The sequence below is a fragment of the Galendromus occidentalis genome, unplaced genomic scaffold, assembly GCF_000255335.2.
Source record: "Galendromus occidentalis unplaced genomic scaffold, Mocc_1.1 scf7180000077512, whole genome shotgun sequence".
NCBI lineage: Eukaryota > Metazoa > Arthropoda > Arachnida > Mesostigmata > Phytoseiidae > Galendromus > Galendromus occidentalis.
The window spans coordinates 689048-714385 of record NW_003805500.1 but is presented as its reverse complement, the minus strand read 5'-3'; the positions used below and the strand labels follow the sequence as shown (position 1 = coordinate 714385).

At 50.8% G+C, this 25338-nt stretch overlaps 1 protein-coding gene across 1 annotated transcript in view; it reads left to right on the top strand.

Moving 5' to 3' along the window:
- The first annotated feature begins 1109 nt into the window (after positions 1-1109).
- Positions 1110-25338, top strand: part of LOC108864733 (mucin-5AC-like) — a 36591-nt gene continuing 12362 nt past the window's right edge. The window contains exons 1-2 of the mRNA XM_018640915.1: positions 1110-1158; positions 1467-1580. Of these exons, the coding sequence (XP_018496431.1) occupies positions 1110-1158; positions 1467-1580 (163 nt within the window). The remainder of the gene's footprint in view (positions 1159-1466; positions 1581-25338) is intronic.

The following is a 25338-nucleotide window of genomic DNA, read 5'->3' as shown; positions in this document are numbered from 1 at the left end:
CGTTCCTTAGGTATTCGGACCGCGTTCGTCATCACTTCATGAATGAATTTCCATTTGGAAGTAATCAGGAATCAATCCATCCCATGAATAAGAAAAGTGCGGCATCGGAAGACGAGCGAAGAAATAACTAAAGTACTTCGCGCATCAAGAGCTCCAAGAGGCGACCAACGACCCCGCCTCTGGTTGGGACAATGGCGAATATAAATAATGTGACAATATGACGTCGCGGCACTCTTCGGTCGCTGTCGGCGACGGCACTTTACTTCAGTCGTATTAAAAATGGCAACAGAGGCATTAGCCACATGTCAGAGGGTGGCGTACTGGGACGTTTCCTCAAAGAAAAAATTGATCCAACAGGCCTTCTTTCACCAGCATTGACGTTGCGCAACAGTGGATTCCCAACCCGATTCGATGTTGCCTGATCCCCCGTACCCCGCTTTGCCAAGAAGACCCTCCCCGTTTTTTTGGCATCTGTTCAAGACGTTCGTCACCCGACCAGTCTGAGAACACCCAAAGCTTCCGTCGTTATCGTATTCGGCGAAACGGGGAGGAAAACGGAGGAAAAGGAAGCATTGATCGGATTTGCAGTAGTTTCCGAGAATTTGCGTAAGATACGGAAGGAAGGAATCGGGGGTCACTAAAAATGAATTGGTCTTTGTGCCTTCCAACTCGAGCCAAATCGTCGATAGCAGTCGTCGGGAGCGACCGCGGCTGACTATCGTCGGGGAATTTGTTCTCGAGAGTTTCGGTGACGTTCGGCAAATCGTTGTGAAATTCGGTGTCTATGCGATCGTAAGAATCGATATGCGATACCTATCTATTTTTCTCTATCGTAAACGCTCCCGTCCGGCGAGCCGTTCCCATCTGGCCATACATCGATGTCCCCAGGTAACTTATGACTTATGATTCTGTGACGCTCTCGACATCGTCGATTCGGCCGAAGATGGAAGACGACCGTCGATCCGATCCCCCTTCATCATGTCTGCAGTTCGAGACTCATCAGCTAAGATGTCGAGAGAGTTCCCACCGACAGAGATTCCTGACAAGACACGCTCTCCTCACGGAATTATTCCCTACGGCTCAGACTTCCAGAGCTCCCAGCATTCAACATGTCCCACATAACTGAGGGCTCTTCGCTAGATGCGCTTCTCAATTCGAGTACGTACAAAAGGATGCGCCCAAGCGAGGCACGTCGCTCGTGGAAAAAGGCTCCGATCGGATTGCGAAGCCCGATGCCGTCGTCGACGTCGCTCGGTCCCGTCTGCCAGGCTGCTCGGAGGGCTGTCCCGACTACCGATGACTTGCGTGTGTCAATGGAGCGGGTGTACGTAAACAATGCGGCGATATAGTAAGCCGCCCACGCTTTCTGTCGCCGCCGATGACGACGACAACGATTCCCGAAGCAGCCGCTCACCCTTGAACCGGCTGACGTAACTCGACTTTCTTCTAGATTCGATCTCGTTCAGTCGACATCAACGATCCTGAGAAGAGCCGCAGAAGCGCCGAAGACAACAACGCGAAACAAATAAAGCGACGGAAAGACGTTCGGATCGGCCCAATCGCGGATCTCGACCAAGAAAGTGAGCATTGTTGTGGTGGCATACGACCACATGGCCGATTAATATTCTTTCCCACATATCGGGACGAGCCAACAATGCAACATGTCAGTCGTTGGGAACATCGATTTCTCAATCGATGCGGATCAAGCATGAGACTCACAATGAAGCTCCGTACCGAGTACGGTCGACCGTCGCCAGGGAGTGATGGATGCGTAAATGGACGGACAGATGGTCTTTGAGAGGACCATCACGACCGTCGAGCTCATTGACGGACGAACGGAGCCGTTAAGTGAATATGCGGATACATCGACGGTGGTTTCGTCAGCGGAGATTGCTGTCGATTCGAATCGGATGAATCTTCGAATGAATGCAGCAGTAGTCACACATCGTCAGGAGCCGCGGCGGCAGGCACTGCAGAAGAATGGGAGTCACGAAGGAATCTATTCAGAGCCCCTCAACAATAGAGTCAAGTGAAAACCGTTTACTGAGCAAGCCGTTCGAGCGGACGCGCAGCTAAGATCAATCTACGCCGATCTGCCCGAATCTCCGTCGGATGACAGTATGTAATGACTTGATTTAAACGCGCTTCGGATGCGTCTTTTCCCCCACGAGAGCTCATCGATCTTAATCATTGGCAGTTCCGGAACAAGGATGAGATGAGAGGCGTCCAACGCCTCAAATGGGATTGCGGATGCATAATTCACTGATCCGATACGCGTTGTCTGCCTCGGGTCTGAGCCGGTCGCGATCGTGTAGCATCGGCGGGAATAACACTGCAAGGACGGACTATCGGCTCCATGGAAGAAATTGGCGGAGAACCTTGCAACGCGTGTTTCTCGGGAGCCAGTCGAACTTCGTTGGAATACCTCTTTCGATTTTCATTCCTCAGCTCACAGGTGGATTCTTAATTACCTATATATAGATCGTTTTCACCGCGGGGGAGGGAGCAAAGAGTGGAGTTCTGGAAGCGGGAGATTCGGCTCCAATTTCACCTCATTTGCATTAATGGTCATCTGTTTCTCTATTTCTTTTGTTTCCAGTCGACTTGAGCCCGCAGGATATCGCTGACCGATCGACTCGTGTTGAGCATGAGAATTCCGCGTTGTTGGCACGCGTTACTGTGAGTTATTCCTGAGTGGGTGAATTATAATTATTACGGCTGTCCTCACGGTTATTATGAAATTTACAAAAAAATTAGCGCAAGAATAGACCAAGATGTACCGATATAGCCGGATTGGTTGTAGATCTTGGACGTTTCTCGCATGCAGATTTTCGTTTCCATCCTCATTATTATTCCATCAGGTGGAGAAATCTAGTAGGAGATCGAGTTCGACGGTATCAGCTTCGGATAAGCCCTAATTTTCTCTCGGGCGGCTACGATTCGCGATGTTGCGCTACCATGTCTCCAGATCGACATAGTCAGCTGTTATGACCGATGTGAGTCGGTCGGTGTCTAGATCCCTCGTCGGCGTCGGTGTATAAACACAAGAGCGATCGACAATAGAAAATCAACAATGATCTGTATCTGATCCCCGATGAGGATTCATATCTTGAGAAGACGAAAGGTATCATGTGCGATTTTAGGGGCTTTCATGCGCACGCCTTCCGTCCCACCGCTTGTTTTTCTTCGGTTTCGAATTATTTGAAGTCGTCGTCGAACGATGAAAAGTGGCCCACCGTTCACGGACCGCGGACGACAACAGCGGATCCAAGCCCGAGAACACGGACACAAACATGGAATAAGCGATAGTTTAGTTTCCAGTCAGACAAACTTTTCCTAGCCAATCATTTCCGGCCGAACTAACAGCGCTACGCAGGTGGATGACGAGGACTACTACAATGACAAAGTGATTTTCAAGTGTGCAGACATAGAAACCGAAGCAGGACGCATCGTACAGACGTAACCCACAATTCGAAGTTGGACAGCGCTTTCCCTCTTGAACTAAGCGGCCGGCCGTCTGGGCAACCGATCGGTGCAAAAGAAAACAAATTCGCTCAAGAAACAGCGAAGGCGACGTCGACAAAGATGTCGCGACGTCTCCAGATGCACTCGTTCATTTTCCACGCACTGAGGAGCGACCGAAGGTTTCTTAAACAAACGCTAGGGCGCCTCTACCTGATTTCCTCATAGCAAGCAAGCAGGCCAGAGGCAGAGGCAGACTTTTATTTTCTCTCGCATGTGAGACGGAATCGGTTACGGTAAGCCGTCATGACACATGCCGGCTCTCGGCCTTTATCCTCTGGGATAGATTGCGCACAAATTATAGCATGAAAGCGATATCGGCCGAAGGAAGCGGCCGCGTGTTTCCACGCGCGGCAAGCATCTGCTCCATGTTACGGAGCTTTGCGAGGGTTTGTCTATCCGTCGTCGTCGACTGTCTGAGGCACGACATTTTTTTTTGTTCCGTTGTTGACGTTGCTTTTATTTTAAATTGCTGATGTTATGAATTTGCTGTGCTTAGCGATTGGTGACAACGCGCCATTTCTCATAGCGTGGCGGCTTCTTCCATGAGTGGCTTCCGGGACGAGACAGCATCCCGATAAGTGTTCCGGCGCGCGCGAGGGACGTCTCCTTCACGGTATTTTTTCCTATTCCCGTCTACACTGTTTAGGGGGTTTATGGGTGTATCCGTCGGCATCCTCGTCGTCTACTTGGCTCATGTCAGCCTGTCTAGCTGCTAGTTGAGCGTTACGCAATCGTATTAAATGCTACTGAGAAGTGAAAAAAGAAGCGGCAGCGTAATATTCCGACCCGAGCTGACCCGCGTCCCATCTAGCCCGCTACTTGGATGCTTCACGAGGTATTATACAAACGATGTCAGCGGCACCGTTGTCGGCGCCGAAGACCACGTATCTCCACGGTGCCGATCGTATCCCGCCGCTGTTTCAGAAGTTGCGGTGAGCGGAAATCTGGATGCGATCGTTGCAGTCAATATGGGAAAACGTTCATCCGTTTTCATGGGTTTTTTCTTCCGTTTTTAATAAGATCATGGGTGCGGCGTGCGGCCGCTTCCCCGGAAGACGCCACCGCTCGGGTGTCGATCCCGAAGGTGGCTACGCCGGCCGACCGACCGACGGACTGAGCGAGCGACTGACTGACTGGGTAAGTACTCACTGTTAGCTGCTGATGTGGCGAAGCCCGTTTCCCCACCCGTGATCGAACTCTGGTATTCGGTGCGGCATCTGAAGCCCGAGCCTCGATGACGATGCCGTCGTTTCGTCTCGATACGAATCGAATCACGAACGAACTTGTTGGACTGAAACCGATTCATCCGACTCGCATCGGCTTACGAGACCGTGTCTCGTTCCACGGTTCAGCCCGTTGTGTACCGTGAGCGTCAACATGGCTCACCACGGAAGGTCATCGAGCGCATCGGCACTGCGAGGAATTCCGGACGGGGATATGCGCTGCGGAAATTGAGAATTCAATCCCGCTCCGAAGGTCCTGCTCGAAGCGTAAAAGCCTCGACGGCGGAAGCTCGGTTCACTCTGTAGCAGCCGGGTCTCTCCCACGAAGACCGGAGGATGTCTCCACGTTCGATAAACGTCGCGTCGGTGGCTCAGGACGGAGCTCTCCTCGCGATGGTTGGGAGCCACTTCCGAGATTGATCAGGGGTCGCGAGTCGGATCGAGCCCCCCAGCGGGAGTCGAACCGGCTGCTGAAACAATTGCTTGGCCCCGGGTACCTCAATTCTGGTCTCTGCCACGAGCATCTTAACGCTGCCGATTTTTTTTCTGCTCAAAATGTCGCCCCCATTGGTACATAGCTTCAAGCGAGAATGAGTCCTCGAGGGCTTTGTCCTGTTTGTGAAAATGGCGTATCTTTTTTCGTTGTCCGTATGACAGAATCCGAGCCCTAACTGATGGAACTTTTCCTGTAAGGGACGCTCTTCGACAAGCCCCAAACTCCTTGATGTTCAGTCGAGACCGAAATTCGAATCATGCCTGCCGTTGGTCCTCGTCGACGGCAAGCCTAGCTAGTTGAAACTCCTGAGTGGCCCGGAGGAGATTCGTGCTCGCCGCTGGCGCATCGGTAGCGATGAAAGATCGACATGCGGGCAAGGCCGAAGTATGGAGACAACAACAATTTCCAGAGAGCGCGGCGAGTAGTAGTCCCACGCAATCATTCCGAAGACAGACTCTCGAAGCCTTCCCTTTGGTACACGATCGATCGGCATACGCTCTCACAGCCTCCGGGATTCTCTGGACTCTCCGAGATGATATCTCAATCCAGTCCCATTCAGAAAACACTCGGATCAATGTCCAAAACTTTGGGGGCTTCCGGCGTCCCAGAGGAACGCGAGCCCAGCAATGCTGCGCCTTCATCGTTTTTCCTTCGTTTTTCAGCTCGACCGATCCCGTCAGAGCCAGAAAGCCGTGCTGTATTCGTAACGGCTCTCGGACAGAAACATGACCATCAACGGAAATTATTTGAAGGTATCCAACCACCGCCCAAATTCAAAAGTGGCATATCCAGCTCATTCCCCTTAGGTCCTGGCCTGCGGGATGGGATTCGCAACTTCAAATGAGAACACCATACTCGGAGTCTCCCCTCCAATCAAATCCGAAGAACCAATCCTAGATTGAACTCGGAATATAAGTCCTAGGCTTGCCCGTTCGAGTCTGTAGCGGAGCGAGGGAGGGGGCTGAGCGCTTGGAAGAAGAGAGCCTCGTTGAAATTATTGAGCGAATGGATCCGGACAAGGATTCTTCTTTCGGAAGCTCGACCTCGATGACCTCGTGAGGCTCATAAATCTCCAAGTTCCGCGAGCCTACGTCCACTTTTTCTCCCATGAGTGTCGTTGGTGGGTTCTCTGTTCGTCGATTCGATCCCTCCTCCCCCCCTGAGCCGACAGAACTGCCCGCAACCGGCTTCCTCGAGCGAAAAACGCGAACCTCTCCACCATGTGCCTATGCGCTCTAATACATATTGTATTATCTGCGCGAAGGCATTCCTCGCGGTTTCGGAACGAATTTAGAGGAACCAGGTTTGAGTTCTGTGTAATTGCCATCCCGAGCGTTCCGTTGAGCGACCGAATGACTGAATTTAGGGACCGAACTCGATTTATCGCGAAACTCAATGGGCCGGCGAGCTCGCTCCGACCTCCAGTCGATTCCGAAGAATCCCTCGACCCCTTCACGTTGTCCCGCGTTTTCATCCTTCGCTCGCTCCCGGCTGCTCGAATCGCGAATGCCTGACTGTCGATCCCGCGATGACATTCAGTCATTGAGTCAATTGAGATATATGATTGAGGTCTTATCGGAAGATTTTCAACGGATTTTCCCGAGGAATGGCCCGATAAGAACGGCGAGCGGTCAAGTTTTCAGCGTGAACCCCGATGAAAACGACGATATCGTCGACGACGGAGACGACAGGGTGGTTCACGATTCCGCGGATGTCAACGACAACTGCGATAATAACAGCGATCCGAGCAGTAGATCGTGCTTTTTCCAAAGAATTTCCGCGCGTCCGCGGAAAAACCCGCCCAGTGCTAAACGTATAACGTTCTATGAGGTCGTAATCGGTTGATGTACCGTAGAAGGCCGAAAACAGAATATCTGCTTCCGCTTGTAGCGTTATACGGCGCTCGGCTAGTGTAAGGCGATCAAGCAGAGTAACAATACACGTGATATTCCCCTGCGATAGCTTATCTCTCCGCCTGGATCGCATCCATCGCGCGACTCGAACGTAGATGTACGCACGCGTGGCTCCGATATGTGTAGAAGCTCTCGTCCGACCGAAGCACTTCGTCAGCGGGCTTGACGACCGTTTTATTCGTTGAACGACACTGACGATCAAATCTGAATCTTCCGGATTACCAAAGTGTAAAGATCAGATTCACCGACCGATCGAGAGCAGAATCAAACAGCGATCCGGGAAGGAAGAGTGGACGTGACCGGATAGGGAGCTACTGCTCGAATCGAAGAGGAATGATTCCCTTAAGCCCCTCGCTCAATCTACTCGGAAACATTGAAGACACTCAGGAGCTCCAGCAGTGATTTGAAAAATGACATAAGTGGAAGACAAGCGGAATCCTTCACTTTCTCCCCGCGGCTAGATTCTGGTCGAAAAGTGGAAGCCAATTCTCTCATCTTTCGTTGATTCTATCGCAGCGAAAATCGATACACGGTAAGAGACAGCGAAACGAATCCCATATGAACAATTTTATGGAGATCACGCTGACGCGCGGACAGCCTGCCGACAAACGTCGAGACTGTGGATACAAATCGCTCGCGAGAAAGCCAAGCTCGTGTAGACTCCCCGTGGCGAGCGAACTTCTGGAAAAGAGCAGCGGCTATTTTCTTGTCGTTCCCCGCTTTTGGCTCGTCGATCCGGGAGTGCTTGGCCGCCCGTTCGCCCGGCCAGCCGAGCTGTCGTTTACCGATCGGACCGAGCTGTCCGTCACTGAAACATAGAAAATTCGCCTCGGCTCTGGTGGTCAGCGGAAGAGAAAGAAAAATGAGCGAGTGGCGCATCAGAAGCAATTTTTCAAATCTGCCAAATGAGGCTTCATTGTGAACTTCGATATTGATTCGCGCACCGAACGTGTTAGAGGCGGAAATTGAAGAGAGTTGAGAGCCCTGAGTCAACCAGTCAGATGGTGGAGCTCCGGTAATATCAAAAACTTCGCACCCATGAGACCTAGAAGCGAGGATAGTCGATCCTATCTACAACGGATTGAAAAAAAAAACACGAATGAACTCGACAAAAATATCTAAATTCCGATTCCCACAGCCGATTTTTATGTAGACGGTGGAACGGACCGCACGGGGAACGAGAGAAGCTAATTGGTATTTTTGCTCAATGCTTTAAACGCTGTTGGAGAAGTATGAAGCGGGCGAGCCCGATCGGTTCGCCGCTGTAGCGATCCAACAGAAATAACTAGAGGAAGACCTGCGGAAACTCGTGGAATATGTAAAAAAAACACCCGTCAGCTGCGGGATCTAAATTTGGAACGCGTGCCATAGAAGCTTGATGAACCAGATCGGGGCTTTCGGAAAAAGATCAGCATGCTGTGAGCCGATGCAACATGAGACGCATAGGGGAGGTGCATGCGGCGTCGGACAGATGCATCACGTCGCTGCCAGTAGACCTCTATGTGCTTCCATGACCCTCGGAGCCTTTTGCCGAATCCTTTTTCGAACGCATGAGGTCGGCCCTTCCCCCTCGTAGGATAAGCTTGAGCACGCGTGGATCCATCAGAGAGTTAACGTATTCGTGGGGTTTGGGATATTAGGCAGGAAGCTATCTGGTTTCTCTCAAAGTGTCGAGTCGATCTGATAGTGTTATGTGGGGATCTCCACAAGACGGAGCTTGTTTCGAAGGCAAGTCATCCTACCAGGGTCCGACCTCGTCAGACTACCAATGGAATATTCCGTCGCTGGATGGAGAAGCTAATCTTAATGTTGTGAATCTGTTAGGGGAGGGTTTCGGCCGTTCGTTTCGCTTTGTCGTGTTTTTCGATAGCAAGACTTCGTCGATGGAAGCTAGTCATCGAGCGGACAGATTGTCAACTAGACAGGCGATCGATCGTAAAAGCAGTGTCGAGATAAGCTTCGCGCGAGTATCTTATGATATATGTAGTCGCTTCCGATCGAAATAGTTGGATTTTTAGCTCCGATTGCGATTAATGGTGCTGAATGCCCCGAAATCAAGCAGAGTGGTCGCAATTGCATTCCCACACTCGGTGCTCTGCACGGGATATCCACATGGGATCATTTTCCCAGAAGCGGACGCTCTTCTGTGATTCGGAGTCCGGAGCCGGTCGAGTGCTCTAATCACATAATTATCAAAATTAGTGAGTCCCGGTTTTGGCGAGGAGGAATAACAGGAGCATGGAGGTACGCGCGCACTATCACGAACAAGGAGTTATCCAGGAAGCACCCCCGCCGATTCGATGGAGGCAGCGGGAGCGGCCTTCGCGAACCATACGAAATTCGCCGGACATTGATGGAGATTTGTCTTCCGTGCTGCATCTTCGAGATAGCCAGCGAAGGAGCATATCAATTTTTCTCTTAAACGTCCGGAAGCCTAGTGAGCTCATCAATCGCTGGAGTCGTTGGGGCTACGATGGGAAAATTTAAAACGTGATTTGATCGTCCATCACCACAACTCATCCCCACAATAATAATAGCAATAATAACAAGGACAGCCGCAACAACATCGACGCGAATAATGGAAGCTCCAATGTGCACCATCTTGGATTTTTCCTCTTCTAGTCCTTCGGCCATCAGCGGAGGCAATGGCTCCAAATTGGAAGAGCTTTTGATGCATTCCGACGCCGTCGTCGTCGGCGGCGACGGTGTTCCGAGTCGGATTTTGCTGCAATTGCTATTTTGGTTTGCTCTTTGGCGTCGTCGTTGTGATCGTCACCACGGTCAGTGACGACAAGCACGAGAACTCGAATCAAACGAACCAGTCTTGCGAAAGGCGCGCGCGCCCGTCGCTAGCCTAGCGTGTTTTCTTCGATGTCACGTTATTCGTGCGCATTATTATAGCGAACGCGTCAATGTTAGCAAAGTTTATTTGCTTTTTTCCGTGCGATTTTCGTTCTGCTCCACGATCCCTTCCGACGTCTCCGGAATGCGGTGAGCTCTGCGAGGCTCAGCGTATCCTCTGGCGCCCCTGAGTTGGTAAGATTTAGAGTTCGTCATTCATTTCGTCCAAGCGGTCAGCTCTGGTCGACAAATCGAGGGTAATGTTCGTCGGCTGCCTGAAAGATATGATTTGACAGAAAAAGAGGGAAAATGCTGCCTGCTCCCCACGTTACCATCTCGTCAGCACACCTCCTCGACGTGGCATGCCGTTATGTTTCGATGTCTCTCGTCCCCATGCTGCCAGGGACAGCATCTGCATATCGTCTCCGATAATAATAATCGAACAAACCGATCAGTCAAAATCTGGGCAATCAAGCGAATCGTGCTCCTTTTGATTTTTATATCCTGGCACCCATGTTCGAGACTCTGGAATGAATGAGCAATCAAATTTAGAAACAGAGGGAGTTACGGATTCTGCTTATACCCAAGCTCTGATTCTCCGGTAAGTGAGCTGCGTGTCATCATGAGGGGAGAGCCTCTCGTCGAAGCTATTTTTGGATGTTCTCGATCATGAAACTTGCTGAGAAAACCTCGTTAAGATATCCGTGCTGAGGAAGCAGTGTATAGAACATCGAGACTCTTCTCCATTCCCCTGCGGGAATGCTCCGTAAACATCGATTGCAGCTCGATCGCGATCGAGGAAGAGGCAGACCGGCGATGGGAACCGGACTGGCGAAGATCGATTGATTAGCGATGCATCCCGACTCGGAGACTCGCGTGCAGCAACAGAGGGAACGCCTGTCAAAAAATTATAGGTGCGCCTTGAAATGATTCGTTTCGTAACGAGACTGAAAAACGGATGAGCGCAGCGCTTCCGAGGAATGGATCGACCGCCGAATAGCTCGAGGATTCCGAAGAAACAGAGGAAGTCGTTGGGGATCGGAGCAAATATGGTAACAGTTCGCTTTCTGTTTTGGCTATGCTGCGCGGGTGATGGCTCTGCAGTACGCCAGGTACCGATTTCCTTCTTCTCGCTGTGGACTGATGATCACAGGTTTTTTCTATTCGCATCGTCGTTTCCGGGCCAGCCACATGTGTCCTCAAATCAACGAAGAGCTTATAACCTCTGCCTCCACACTCGGAGCCGGTTCCGGCATCGGAAGGTCGGACACCGGTCCTAGGAATAAATCCCTCAGATTTGAGGAATTTCCCGAATCGAGTCCCAATTCGTAAAATACTTGGAGAAAACAAGCAGCAACGGTTTCACAGTGGAACAGAGAAGATTTGGGAGCGGGAGACGGGAAACGGTCGCTGCCCACATTATCAAGTCGGAAATGTCAGAAGTTATGATCTGCGGGTCGTCATCGCACAGAAGTCACTCCAGCCCTGGACGATGAACGGAGGTCTCCCGAAGAATTCGGAGGAGCTCTTTTCAGCGATTGCAGTTCACGCCAAAAATCACGCTTCTGTAAAAAATATGATCCGAATCCCGTTTGCCTGCGGTGTTTTTGATGCTTCTCTGGCCTGAAACTCATTAGACGGCGGCAAAGTTGGTGAGAGCTCTCTGTTGAGGTTTGACCGTTGTTTTTCAGCACGTGGCTCTGGCTTCTGATTGATCACTCTTAATGAATGAGACCTCATATTCTAAAGGTCTGCTTGGAGTGATTTAGCGCTCCCTGATGGAGCCAGCCGATCAGACCATCAGCTCTAATCCAAGATACACTTGCGTGACCAGGAACAAAGGCTCGCGTTGGAACGAAAGTGACAAACGCTAGCCTGAAGACTCTCAAAAACGCGCACGGATTGGATTGTTTGCGGTTGATGCAGAGCGACAATGAACAGTAATCATGCATCGCGTCCCCGATGCTATCCGGCCGCACTGAGCTTCTTCCCCCTACTCCCATTTTCTCCACGTCGTGTCCGCTCAGCTGACAATTAAAGGCTCATCCAGAGAAGGCTCCTCATTAGTGGAACAAGTGGGAAGGCGCCTTTGAGTAGTGTTGATGCAGTCTTATGATCGCAAGGACCACCATCGACGCCCCAAGCTGAATTCTGGTCCAGCGGCCAAATCTCCCTCTCTCCAACGGAACCGCATCCGGCTAGAAGCGACGATTGAGAGTAGATCAAAATCTTTGTCTCAGGCGACGCGACGTTTGGAGGAAAAACGCTTTAATTTATCAAATCTGTCGAGGCGATGATAAGATTGTTCCCCACAGATGACTTGTTCGTGACGTCTTAGTGGACGGGTGTGGTGGAGCATGCGCAACTCCTGTCAACATGGACTTCAATTGGAAGCCGAGAGATTACCTCGCGTGAGGCCCTGCTCGGGATAATCTGATCGACTGCGACAGACGCTTACGGATCGATGCCTATCCGGACAACTGTCGTGATTAGAAGATTAGAGCGTTCTGAACACAATGAGTGATCCGGTGCCGCAAGCAAGAAATCAATCAAAAAGTCGCGTCGCTCGTCAAGTGTTTCACATGGGGACCGCGTCAATATAATTGTTCCAACCAGAGAGGGAGCTAGTCGAAACACAAGATTCCCCTATCTCCAGTTGAGGCCGCGTGATTCCCCAAAACAATCAGAAAACGAACTCCCCCGGATGGGCTCCTGCATTTTCCGGGCTTTTCCCGACCGAATCAGGGTGGTCTCAGAAAATTCGATTTTGAGAGCCACCGGGAGTAAAAAACTCGGATCGTGGCACCGTGTGTTAGAGAAGCGAGTCTAGACTCCAAGACTATGTCTGAACCTCTTGCGGAGAAAAATTCTCACGCGAAAGGGGCGCCGGTCGCAAGCCATGAGGAGCTATGGTGAATGAAAAATCCAGGGAGAGTGATCCTCGTTCGCGTGCCATGGAGAAGAGCACTGTCCGCTACTATTCGCAAGGATTTACCGCCTGGCTCTTTTATTTAACCTACGTCATTATCTCACGTCACGTCCGACCTCAGGACTGAAACGACAGATGAGGAACATATACTTATCCTCTAGCCACGAATCTCGATTTCCGCCGCAACTTCCTGGTGACCTCAGAATCTCCCTCTCCGCTGTAATCCGTCACGATCAGAGTTTGTCATTCTCGAGAGAACGTCCGCTCAAATTCTGTGGGAGAACAACATGGAAGAGGCTGGCCGGTCGCTCGAGCATCGACGACGCAACAGACATACAGTCTCACACGGGGCGAGCAAGAACCAGTAACACCCACTCATCCACTTAGGGAATGATTTCCGCTCGGTCAGCTCCACAGATAAGACAAGAAGAATTTATTTACTGGAGGGAAGGCTCCGCTTGCTTGCTTGCTGGCTCACTCACCAGTTCGTTCATCCGTTCATCCGCCCCTCTTGGCCCGCTCTCCCGCCCGCACATCCGTCGGCATCATTATCCAAGAGATACTGATATAGAAGCGTACCGTGGTCATCGTTCCGGACTCGACGATATTCTGCCCGAACTTGATCCCTCCTCGGTTTCCGAATTCGCGTCCAATCCGGAATCCAGATAACGCGGAATACTCGCTTAGAGCAGCGCGATAGATCCTCAGACCCGGAAAAAATTAGATTGAGACACACCAAGTGAGGAGGCCTTGGGAAAAGCCCGATCCCCGATCGATTCCCAAAATCCGAGAGTTCCGATCACTCGCTTTCACAGAGATTCAGATTCAGGATCTGAAAGGTTCCGATGAGTTTTCAACGCGGACGGAGCACAGGGAAAACCCCCAGATCGGGACTTTCACTGACCACGCATGTAAACCCGCGTCTGAAACAAATAGCGGTTCTGAAAGGCGCTTTTCGGGACTCGAACAGCCAGATAACTACTTAGTACCCCAGAGTCAGATGGCTCCACCGAAGATTCGCACCGCAAATGATGCTCCGGAAGCGATGATCGCTGCTTGAAGATCAGTCACGGGACTGTGATAAAGAGCATCGGACTGAGATGGAGGGAAAAACCTGAGCGCTGTTCTCACTCAATATGTGACACGATTCTTGGTTCGGAAATTTCATTCCAAAGTCGGTCGCTTCGCCGATCACAGGCTGATCCAGAGTGGCGGGGCGTTCAAACACTTTTTTTGCCATGAATATTCTCGGGTAATGAAACGAGCTAGAAGTTTCTGCGCCCGAGCTTCAAAGAAAAAATCCGCTCAGGGCAGACGGAATTCCAGACGCGTGCGTTGACAGGTTACCGTTCCAGATTGAGGAGCTGCGAGCGCGTCCGCTTGTGAAGTCATTCGGAATGCGGCACATGGCGGAGAGTTTCCTCTAGGACGCGCGTATCAAGCATTCTAATATTTTGGATACATCTAATGCGAAATCCCGGAGCGTTTAGGTGGAGACCGCTGATAATTTATACTCGCTGTAATTCCCTGACGAAATAGAACTATGGCTTTCTCGGCTCCACATGGCGTGCCGAGATTTCGAACTGTTCATGCTCGGAACTTTTTTTTGAACAGATTAAAATTCGCCCGTGATCTACATAATTCCCGACCGCTGTAGACAATACCCAACACACCTTCCCGAAACTCCACTTCATCTTCCCTCTTCTTCCTGATGGGAGACAACAGTCGACAGTTGCCCATCATCGACTCAAAAAGGAGAAGGAGGGGATTGGGGCTGATGTAATTCCCTCCCCGTCACTGGTGCGCATCACTTAATAGTCAGAACTTTATATCTAGACAATAGCGGTCCGAATAGATAGCCGGAACGATACTCGGCAGTTTTCAGCATTAGAGCCGCTTAATGCCGGGCAGCTGAATGGCAAAGGGAACTTTGTGAAGAGTGCGGGCAACGTCCGCCGCCGTTCCCCCTTGAGACACACCATTCTGAACGTCAATGCACCGATGCGCAGTGTTCGGACGAAAGACGTACGCACAGCTCGAGTGGACGGATTGACTCATTCATCCATGAGCAATCGGCTAAATCAGAGATGAGACTCGGCGAAGGCTATGCATGACTCCCGAGAACTCGAGCCCCCGTGATACAAAATGATCGGCAGCTCAGCTGGTGTTGGTCAGAAACGGTGCGATTCGCGCAAGCTTCGGGAGCTCGTCCGTTCGCGGATGATTTTCTCGTGAACTAGCTCGAAATGCACTGCCTTCACCAAGGAACCCCGTTCTCAGCCGCGTACCGACTACATCAAAGCTAGTTCCTTCCAGTTTTTCACCAAAACATTCCCAGTGTGATATCATCAGAATAAGTAGATCAGCGCTGATTCCGTCCTCCCGACTCAAGATTAAAATTCCCCCTCCTTCCTTAGGGTATTTATGATAAAGTAAATCCTTTACCACCCTCCGCGGACTACGGATCCCGTAAACATTTTCACACAGGGGCAGTTTTCCATCAACGGGAACCGCGATCGAAAGTCAGACCGGCCTGCCTCGCTCCCAGTATACCCATATGATGGGACCCCACAATTTCGGCAGGTCGGTAAACCCTCCTGTGGCTTCGTGTCGGGTGACCGAAGATAAAATTCCTCAGCATGGAGGACCGAACTCCAGATCGATACTCGGAGATTCGCATCATATTGGTGTGGTATCATTATATCATCTCCACCGTTGCCGACTCAACGAAGGGGGAGAATATAACGACCTGTTGATCGACCATTTTTCTCACGGGATCAGACCATGCCACTCGGCCCATCGGAGGTCACCGGCTTCGCTCCCGCTATACTTATTAATCAAAGGTTCCACTCTTTTATTCCCCAGGAATGGGAAATGATGATGCATCATGCACAAGGCGCAAAAGAGGAGGGGAAGCGCCTCAGAAACACTCCATACGGGCCAAACAGAATGATCGAGGTGCAACTCGAGTCAGGGAATTCGTGTTGAGCCGATAGCGGATGATTCGAGTAGTTTTTCGCAAAATGCGGAAGCTCGTCGGCAGGGACACTTCTAGATGCATGGAGGAGGATCGAGTCTTTCTTGACGCGATAAGAATCCGAATCAAGTGCTTCGCCTCGAGGAGCCGCTTATCGGATCTTGAGAATGAGATGTTTCGGAAGCGATCGACATTCCGGAATGAATATGGGAAATGACTGTCAAAAGTAAGACTTACCATTCCGTTTTGCAACCACCCGTAGCCTGCTTTCGATAACAGCATCGGTATCAATATCCATAATGATTTGTTGGATGATGTCGCCGACAGTGACATGGAGTCAAGATATCTCCTACGAAAATAGCAACAATGATGCGAGAGAACGACGGGTAATATTCCAACACCGATGATGAAGCGCTAAGGCGATATCGATCACACCGAATGCGACGTCACCGGCCCCGAACCGGATCGTAACATGAGTTGACTGGACAATTGTGAGGTTGCAGGGGCGCTCACGGATTCTCCGACCTGGGAAATCAGCGTGGGCTGGAACGCCGAGGAATGGAGAACGATCCACCCTTCCCCAGACTATACATATTCGCAGTATTTTACGGCGAGCCGTTAATATAATAATTATTATTGCGGTCACTGTCTTCCGTGATTTGCTCAGTAGAGTCGATTACTAGCAGCGTTGCGGTGCTCGCTGCGTGCGCGCGGTGCACCATCGTACATGCGCGTGTTTGACAATCCCTAGGATTCTCTTCGTTGGTGGCCGGGAAGCGGGTATCAACGATCATTCGACAAACATCCTGGCGTAACAGCGCTGTAATGACACTCGTCATGATTACCGTCATTAATTGACGACCTCATCCTCCGCTCAGACGGGAGACTCACTCCTCACTCCCTGACTGCTTGACAAGCAAACCTGATCGCGATCGGCCTCCTCGTGGCTCTTGTACCCCTCGATCTCGATTTGCACGGAGTTCCGCTCGCTGCTTGAGATCCTTATGATCGCTTCTCGGCATGGCACGGGGACGACGCATTGCTTTGAACTGCTGTTTCCGTTCCTGCGAAAATGCTCGGCCACCTCAAAAGTATTGGGCTGCCTTCGATCTGTATCAGAGCTTGGAACGGGCTTGGATCTCGTGCTCAATTCTCGCAGATCGGCTGGCTGCCGGATTTCCAACGGCCGCAGGGTTCCGGTCAAGACTACGCCGAACAAGAGCATTGCAAATTCGTACAAAATACGCGAAGAGCTCGGGTCCATTCAGCTAGCTGTCGCTGTCGCTCTGGGACCGACATTTTCCCCTCGAGAAGGCTCATTCGGGCGATTCTATTGCATTTCTATTACTTCTCGATACTAGCGACCTCGACAAGGCTGACATCTTGCAAACGCGACGCAACTCGTTGAGAGCTGAAGGAAGGGTCCACCGATGTTTTCCTCTGATATTGGGGCGAGCCATTGTGTCCATGATCGGTTACAGTCTATTTTCCCAGCCTCCAGCGGCCGCCATCACCAGCATCGACGGAAGTAACATCAGCTAGCAGAGGTATTGACAAAAATCTTCCTGGGCAGAATTTGATTGTATCTCGAGCGTTGCGAAGGTGGGCGGGGTCGGTTTTTCCTCTCTCGTTCCGAGCTCTGTCCGTCGCCATCGTAGTAGAGGTATTTTGTTGTTCATCGGCATGTACGGTTGGTTTGCCTGCGCATCGACTTTTTCCCTTTTCGGAAAAAAACGCGCTGCTTTCAACGATGGGCTACAATAACAGCATCAATATGGTGCAACTATTCCTGTTTTCCTCGATACCGGAATATCTTCATCTGGTCATCGGCTCTGGTGGCGTCTCTGGGTGAAGATTCCCGACGGAAAGTTATCGTTGTTCCGATCAGGACGATGATCTTGGATTTTTGAAACACTTTCCAGACGATGATTTCTTCTTCGCGCGGAAGTGTGTATCAGTGAAGCTCAAGAACTACATAAAGACGACTGAAGGAAAAGCTGAGTGTTTTCAGAATTCAGTCAGCCATGCACCGAGTGTGCCCCATCCTTTGGGTCGTAGCATAGGAATACTTTTACATACATGGGATATACCTGGAATACTCATGACCAGGAATACTCATAAATTATGATTCAGAGGCATCCCTGAACCCCCACTCACGGGAAATCCAACTGGCAATTTTTTGCTCCGGGAGGCTGACGATGGAGAAACGAAAGATCCGTGAAACGAAAGAAACGCGAAAGATCCTGTTTTCCAGGAACGCCTATATCCAGCTGGCTGTTCGGGCATCGATGCCGAGGGAGAATAGACACGATATGTACCATGTATGTGATACTGCTAATCAGGGTGCTAGGGAGCACTCGGACCCTCTCTGGCTAAGTTATTTGGATACCCTTCCCCTACCTCATTCCAGCACCCAAGTGTCAATATACCGCATGCATAAGAAATTTCAGCGGCAAAACGAACCGGCGGGTTTCAAGTGACGCAAGTGGTCACGACTTCCCAGCGTATTGGTCAGCACGACTTCTCCGATGATCACGGCTGTGATCGGCAATCACGGAGAAGCGTCAAATTGATCATATTCCGGATGATGCGATGATCAAATGCTGTTTTAGCGCTAAGCTTTATTGTTGCCTACAGCAATTCATTGACAGTTGAGGCGTTGTCGACACTGGTCGTGTGTCGCCCATCAATGTCTTACGGAGCAAAAATCAGGAACCGATTTCGCGGAATGTCTCGGGATCGAACTCGCGCAACGTTTCTTCCTACATCGAATCAAATCAGGGGCATCATGTCGTCCCTCCAGGAATTCAAAGAGATCACAGGTTGCAGGTCTGAGGCAGTTTTTCAGGAACATACAGCCCGACCCTCGATGTAGATCCCAGGGACAACTTTCTCAGCCTCGGAATCGCCGTCTCGAATCCCCGACAAGCGTGTTTTTCCCAAGATGCGGGCTGCGACGCAATGCAAACAGGACGCCTCATCGATCCGCGTTTGCAAATCACTGCAGGCGTGACTGATTGATGGGAACACGGACCGATAGCTTATCAGACTGATTTTGAGAAAAGCGTCCAGTCCAGAGCCGAACTGTCAAAAACTAATCGGCCGATATTGCTCTCGAGAATCTGCCGAGATGCGACCCAGAATCGAAACCGCCAGCCTGTCTTTCCCTTCTTTGCACCACCTTTTCGGATGGCGGGCGCGAAAGTGGCCGCTATCAGCTCACTACTGAGCAAGCCTGGAGCGTCGGCGTTCGGCTTATTACCGACACTAGTCAAAGATGCTCAAATCATTCTAACGGTGAGGACCACTAGTACAGCAAGGGTTCTTCTGCCGGCTCCATGCGTGTTTGTTCGACCGGCACAATGTCGCTATTTACGCCCGGCACACAAAAACGGGCGAAAAAGAAAGCGCTCACAGTCGATGTATAGTACGTCCATAGGCGCAAGAATCGCCGGAGTCTGCCGCAGTCGCCCGGAGTTCCGGAGCTTCGGCCCGGAACAATCATCTAGATAAATTATTTGGATGAATTCGAGCTGCTCAAAAAGCGATCGTCGTTCGTAGTGCGCGGCGAAATTCCGCTAAGCGAAGACTGAGTGCTTGGATGAACGGAGCATCCATAGTTTCGCCGCCGGATCCCACTCGTCCGGCGTGTTACGAATAAGCGTAACTCTGCTGAAAAAATTCGGGCCCTTATTTCTCCCGGGACTCGCAGCTCTTGACCGTTACTTTCGACATTCCACTAGCATGGTTTCAGAAAAGTAATCTTACCTAAATAAGCAGAATAAGATGGAACGCTCATGCTTGCAGCAGGTAATTCCTTCAAAATGACCCCTTTGCTCTATGCTCGGAATTTCGATACACCTAGCTTGGTATTCCAGTTTATGGTCTGGAAGAGGTTTCGGACATCCGGGAAGCAGGAGAGAGAAGTCGCGAGATTCGATGAGTTCCTGAGAGAAAGGCATCAGAATCGCTCGGAGTCCTATCCCGATTGCAATAATTACCAGAAAAGGAAGTTCGTTTCTTCTCTGAGTCTGATGAGCAGGCAGCGATCACTTCATCCGGCGAGCCCGCGTCGACGACGACGTGTCGAACGCATGCTGAATACCGCCGCATTGATTATCCTTCTCCGTTGATATTATGCATTTTTAATCAGGAATTCTGATGGGCGTTCACGAGGAACCATCTGTGGGTTCGGAGTCGCGGTATGCGATGTATTCGGAAGTACGTGAGTTATGCCACTCGCTCGCAACGAAAGCCATCCAATGAAGGGCTCCGGTCGGTGGCAGAGACAGCGCTTCAGGCGGGCAACCGCTATTCTCGATGGAGACTATTGATGCCATTAAGAACAAGGGATTTGAAGACTGATGTGTGCTTAACGACGACCGCGACTCCCCCACCACAATCGGCGACCACAACGACGTTCGGAAGATGAAGATGGGTGTGGGCGTTCTTTGCAGCGACAGGCCCGCGGCGGCGCCGAACAAAAACCAAATTACACCGCAGTGGGCAAAAGGAAACTCTTCATCGGATCAATTCATCATGAAGTATCTTCATCGTGGGAGGCGTGTTTGACACTTTTTGTTTTGGCGGTCGGAAATGCTCAATCGACCTGGTACCTTTCGTCGCGCTGGCTGCTCGGAAACGTCTCATTGATATCCACGATCTGTCCCGAGGGATCTCGGTCTGAGATCGCTCGCAGCCTATATTCGAAACTCGTTAGCACTTCAAAGTATGTGTTGATACGGAATCGAGAAAAATCGGGAGCCCCTCAGGTGATCGTTCCACGCACTCCGTCCAATTGATGTGTCTGATCGATAGAAGAATAGAGCGCCTTTTTTCTGCTGGGTAGAATTCGATCGATATCATTCTTCTCATCTCGAATTATTTCATCTGAGAAATTCTACATTCATTTTCTCAATGATCGATGGACCTCCGACGCCGACAGCTTTTCTCCGCTGCGCTGAAAATTCTTTCTTCGCGCTCAGGACGGCCAAGCACGACGCGTTTGCGAATCTCGAGATCGATATCAGTTCTTGACTCCTATGAATCTCGACCCATTCTTGGCGTAGTCGCCCCTTTGAAAGTCCACATCCATAGCGGTCGATGATGCGCCGTGGTTGCGGGACGACTTTCACTTTCTTTCTCGCCGCGGCCGGCGTGCGGATTCGGCTCCAGCGGCCGGGGGAGGGATGAAGAACAACCTGGGGCTGTGATGCAGGGCTCAACGCAGAACTAACCACGCGGCCATTGAGACTTGTTCTTGCTAGTGGGGACCCAGGTCTCATCCGAATATACTTTGTACCTGCACCATCAGGGAGTAGCTGAGCCAAGTAGCTTTTGACCAAAGACGAACGTTACCTGGAAGTTGTTGAGAGTTTGCTGTGTGTCACCGATCATCGAACATTGGAGTTTACTACTTGTTGATTGCTCGGAGGACGACTGACGGCCTTGGATTTACGCGGACTCGTCTTCTGCTAGGTGAGTGTAACGCGATGTTACTATTGCGAGGGGAGGAGGACTCGAAATCTCAACTTCATTGATTTTCGGGGGGATTAAGTTGCTCTGGGCAGAATGACTCTGTCAGAAACGAATTCCAACAACATCGTTCCACCTGTTTGGAAGTTTCAGAAGATTATCTTTCGGCCTATGTCAGCAAGGTGACCTGTGGTGCTGTATAGTGCCTATATGTACCGTCAATCGATTGGGTGCTAAATCGTTCGGATTTCCCTCGACCCACGCGAACCGCTTGACATACGTATTCTGTGGTCTAAGTCATCTTAGCGGGTTGCGTTTCCGTTTGGCCTGCCGGAATCACGCTGGAATATTCGTGTTTTTCGAACGCTTTTTTTCGTTGCAAAGCGATGCACAGCGAGAATATTTGCGAATTAAATCCAGGCTTAAGCCTCACTTCCGGGCTCTGAACCGAGTAATTAGGAGTCATCATTGCCGAACGCCCAGAGGAGAACGCTGTCTTCAGAAAAGATTAGGCACCGAATAAAACGTCCAATCGTGAGCGCTTCTGTCGAGAATCGTGGAAAACCGAGCGAGAAGTGTGTATTTTCAGCGAGAAATCGGGACGAAAATCACACGTTTCATGCGAAAATCACAAGCACATAACGCTTATGAATTATTCACGAGAAGAAATTCCGACGCGTCCCGAGAGACACTTGTGACATGCTCCCGTTGTTGAGGCATTCACTCGTCGAATTTCCTTCGTTGCGTGCGAGCCTTTGCCGATTTGGCAAAAGCATCGTATATCCAATCATTTCCGGAAACTCAAACTAAGATGTCAGAGTCTTGTGCTTACCTCGCAAGGACGGTTTGTGGAGATCCCCTGGAAATTGGCCCTTTTGACTTGCTGCAAGCGACAAGGCGGCTATGAGAATTTGTAATTGAGTGCGACGAGCGAATCCGAGTCGAAATTCTCGGCGTCACTATCAGTCCATGTTCTGTGTCTCGCACAAGCGACTGTGAGACGCACGAGTCTTGCATCGTCAATGTAGCGAGGAAGCGACAACGATTTCTGCGAAAGCTGGTCGTCCCCACCATCGACATATTGCCGAACGGATACGTTGATGCGCATCCCCGTCCGTCTATACGTCGATCCCGAGCTGGGTCTGTTGATGTCCCATTGGGACTCGGAAGTGAGCCGCATGGAATTCCGAGAAATCTCATCGAATTCGAGAAGATCTATACTGCGCTTTCACTTTCAAAACTCCCACGGAAGCGCCGAGCGGCGAGAATTTTCTTCTGTTCTAACAAGCCGCCAGCAGGGAGAATATCCTGATTTGCTCACTCAGATCAGAATATCTTCCGGATGCTACGTAGCCCTATCTAAGTGGGCGCAGCGCGGTGTAACAAGTCGTTCTTGTCCTTTTTCTCCTCCTCTCAGAAAGCGTTTCTCATGAGGATGAGCATACTACAAACGGGTGCTATGTTGGCGCGCGTGAATATTCGTCCGTGTGCGGGGGTGAATATGGCTTTCCAACAGGCAGCGCCGTTCCACAAATTGCTTCGCGTTCATACGAGGTGACCCCTTTAGTGATCCCAAAATAGAGCACTGGAATCCCCTTCACATCACAAACGAGTGATGATGTCGTCGTCGACGTCTTCTATGACAAAGCGGTCTCACACAGTCGACAAAGCGACAGGAGGTGTCCGGATCGATTACGAACTTTGAGCTTATTCGAACGGAAGAAATCGATAGAACTCCACAACGTCACTGTGTCGCTGTTTATTGCGGTTTTTCTTCAACCGCCGATGGGATAAGGAGAGAGAGATTTTTCCCTGCGAATTCCGAGCCCGAATTATAAGGGAGATGATTAGCGACCTCGTCACCGCTTTCATTCCGCTGGAAAGCTTCAATGCTGTACCGGTACATTATGGGAAGCGGTACCTACATTCTCATGCAGATGCGAAGCGCGCGTTTTCAATCGCGCTTTATCGACGAACTAAGTGGGACAACATCGACGAGCTCCTAATTGAGGGCTCCGCGCGGAAGGAACTCATTGTCTATGACAGCAAGGCACACAAAGTCGAAAACAACTCCGGCCGAGAGCGATAAATGCGACGGGATGACATTTTCAGATGATATCCATCCGTCCGTCCGCTCGCTCGCTCGCCGGTTCGCGCTTCGGAATACGCATTTTCCCAAGCACGTCAAACTCTCAGATAAGACTGGCTGGACAGACGGATGGGCGGCGCAATGCTTCGACCTTCCGTGTTTAGTCTCCGATCTAAATACCTCCATCGGCAGTTCGCGACCGCGCGCCTGATATCTGGAACTATGAACCGGGTGCCGAGGGAAGCGTAAATGTTTATATATTTCCACGCTGCGTCTCTGTCGGCTTCGGCTCAGCGTTCACCGGTTCCGGAGTGTGCTACTACCGAAGTCGTTGACAATTCCTCATTTTCCTGAATCGAACAGTTCGTCGACGACAGAGATAACCTTTGGAGCACCGAATCTATGATCTACTGGCCACGATTTGGTTGATTTTAAAACACAGATGAGATAAGGAGCGTCGCTTTTTCGCTTTCGTGGAGAGGCTTCGTGTCGCTCGTGAACGCCACTGTCGTCGACGATGCCACCGTGTCGTCTCGACTTCGGTGTCGACGAAACGAAAGCGGAAGCCGTAATCGATGTCTTCTGGGGATGACACGAAGGGGTTAAACGGATTCTGGAAAGCTGCTCTGAACCAAATATCCGACGATCCCGATGAATACGGCAACGGATGTATGGATGTCGAGCGTGTGGACGGATGGGCTTCAACAGCGCGACCGAAACCATGATCTGGGTTAAGTAAGTTAAGCGATCGCTGTCGTCTTCATCGCCGCCACGAATCGAAACGAGTGAGCGAATACAAAGAGCTCTGTTCACCTTTAACAGGTAGCCGCGGCGGCGACAGCGCCCCACTGCGCCATTGGGAGCTTTCTGTCATTCAAAGGAGCGCGTGTTGGCATCACTTTGTTCGATGGATAATCTAAGCTCGCGTCGAAGATTACTTTCCGTCGCATGAGTCACCGCCGAGGCGCTCAAGTGGGAAGCGTTTTTCTGGAGCTTCCGACGCGAGATCAGGAGCTACAAGGTTCCGCACCCGGGACGACGCGAGATAAGAATTCATACGGTTCAGAATCTCCTATTGTTCCTTCTTCTCGTCTGCCCTCTTCCCCCCCTCCCCCCTTCCCCGGTGGCTGATCGTGGCAGAATAATTAGAGATCCGATCGCTGGTGGTATTCTTCCGAGCAGAAGTTCCGACTATGAGACGGATTAGAAAAGGGGGAACACTGGAAGTTCCGTGGGGCGAGATGATTGCTCAAGCAAAAACCGTGGCTTCTGCCTAAGCTCATGAACATGAGCACGGCGAGCGATGGCTTGATTCGGTGGAGGCAATCCGGGCAGTCAACCGACAACTCAACAACAAGTCCGCTCCGAAAACCCACGTTTGCTATGTTCTAACGTCCGGGGCTTTTCAACAGAACTAAGTTGCGTGGCCATCAGACACGCCATCTTGTTCATCATCGTGTCTACTCGAAAACTTAGAACAACGACTGTGCTCCGGAACACGGTGTTCCTTCGCAGCGTTATTTTGCGGCTCCGTTCAAACGGGTGTCTTCGTCTTTTGCCCACGTAAGGATCAATGACGAAGGAATTCGGGAATTTCGTCAGTCTGCTTGAGAACAATGTCCCCGAGAGCTTCGTCCACAGACTCCTCGCGACTCGAGCGCATCGATGGGATTAGGGATCCAGTGAATGACGATTTGTACGCGGACGACGCGCTGACCGTACAGAGTGCTTGAAAGGGGCACTTGGAAAAATCATTTTATCCCGCGTGGTGGTCGACAGCCGGAATCATTGAAGACTTCACCTTCGACTTCATCAAATATCGGTTGGAACTAAATTCATTGTGAGGCGATTGTGAAGATCGATAGGAAGT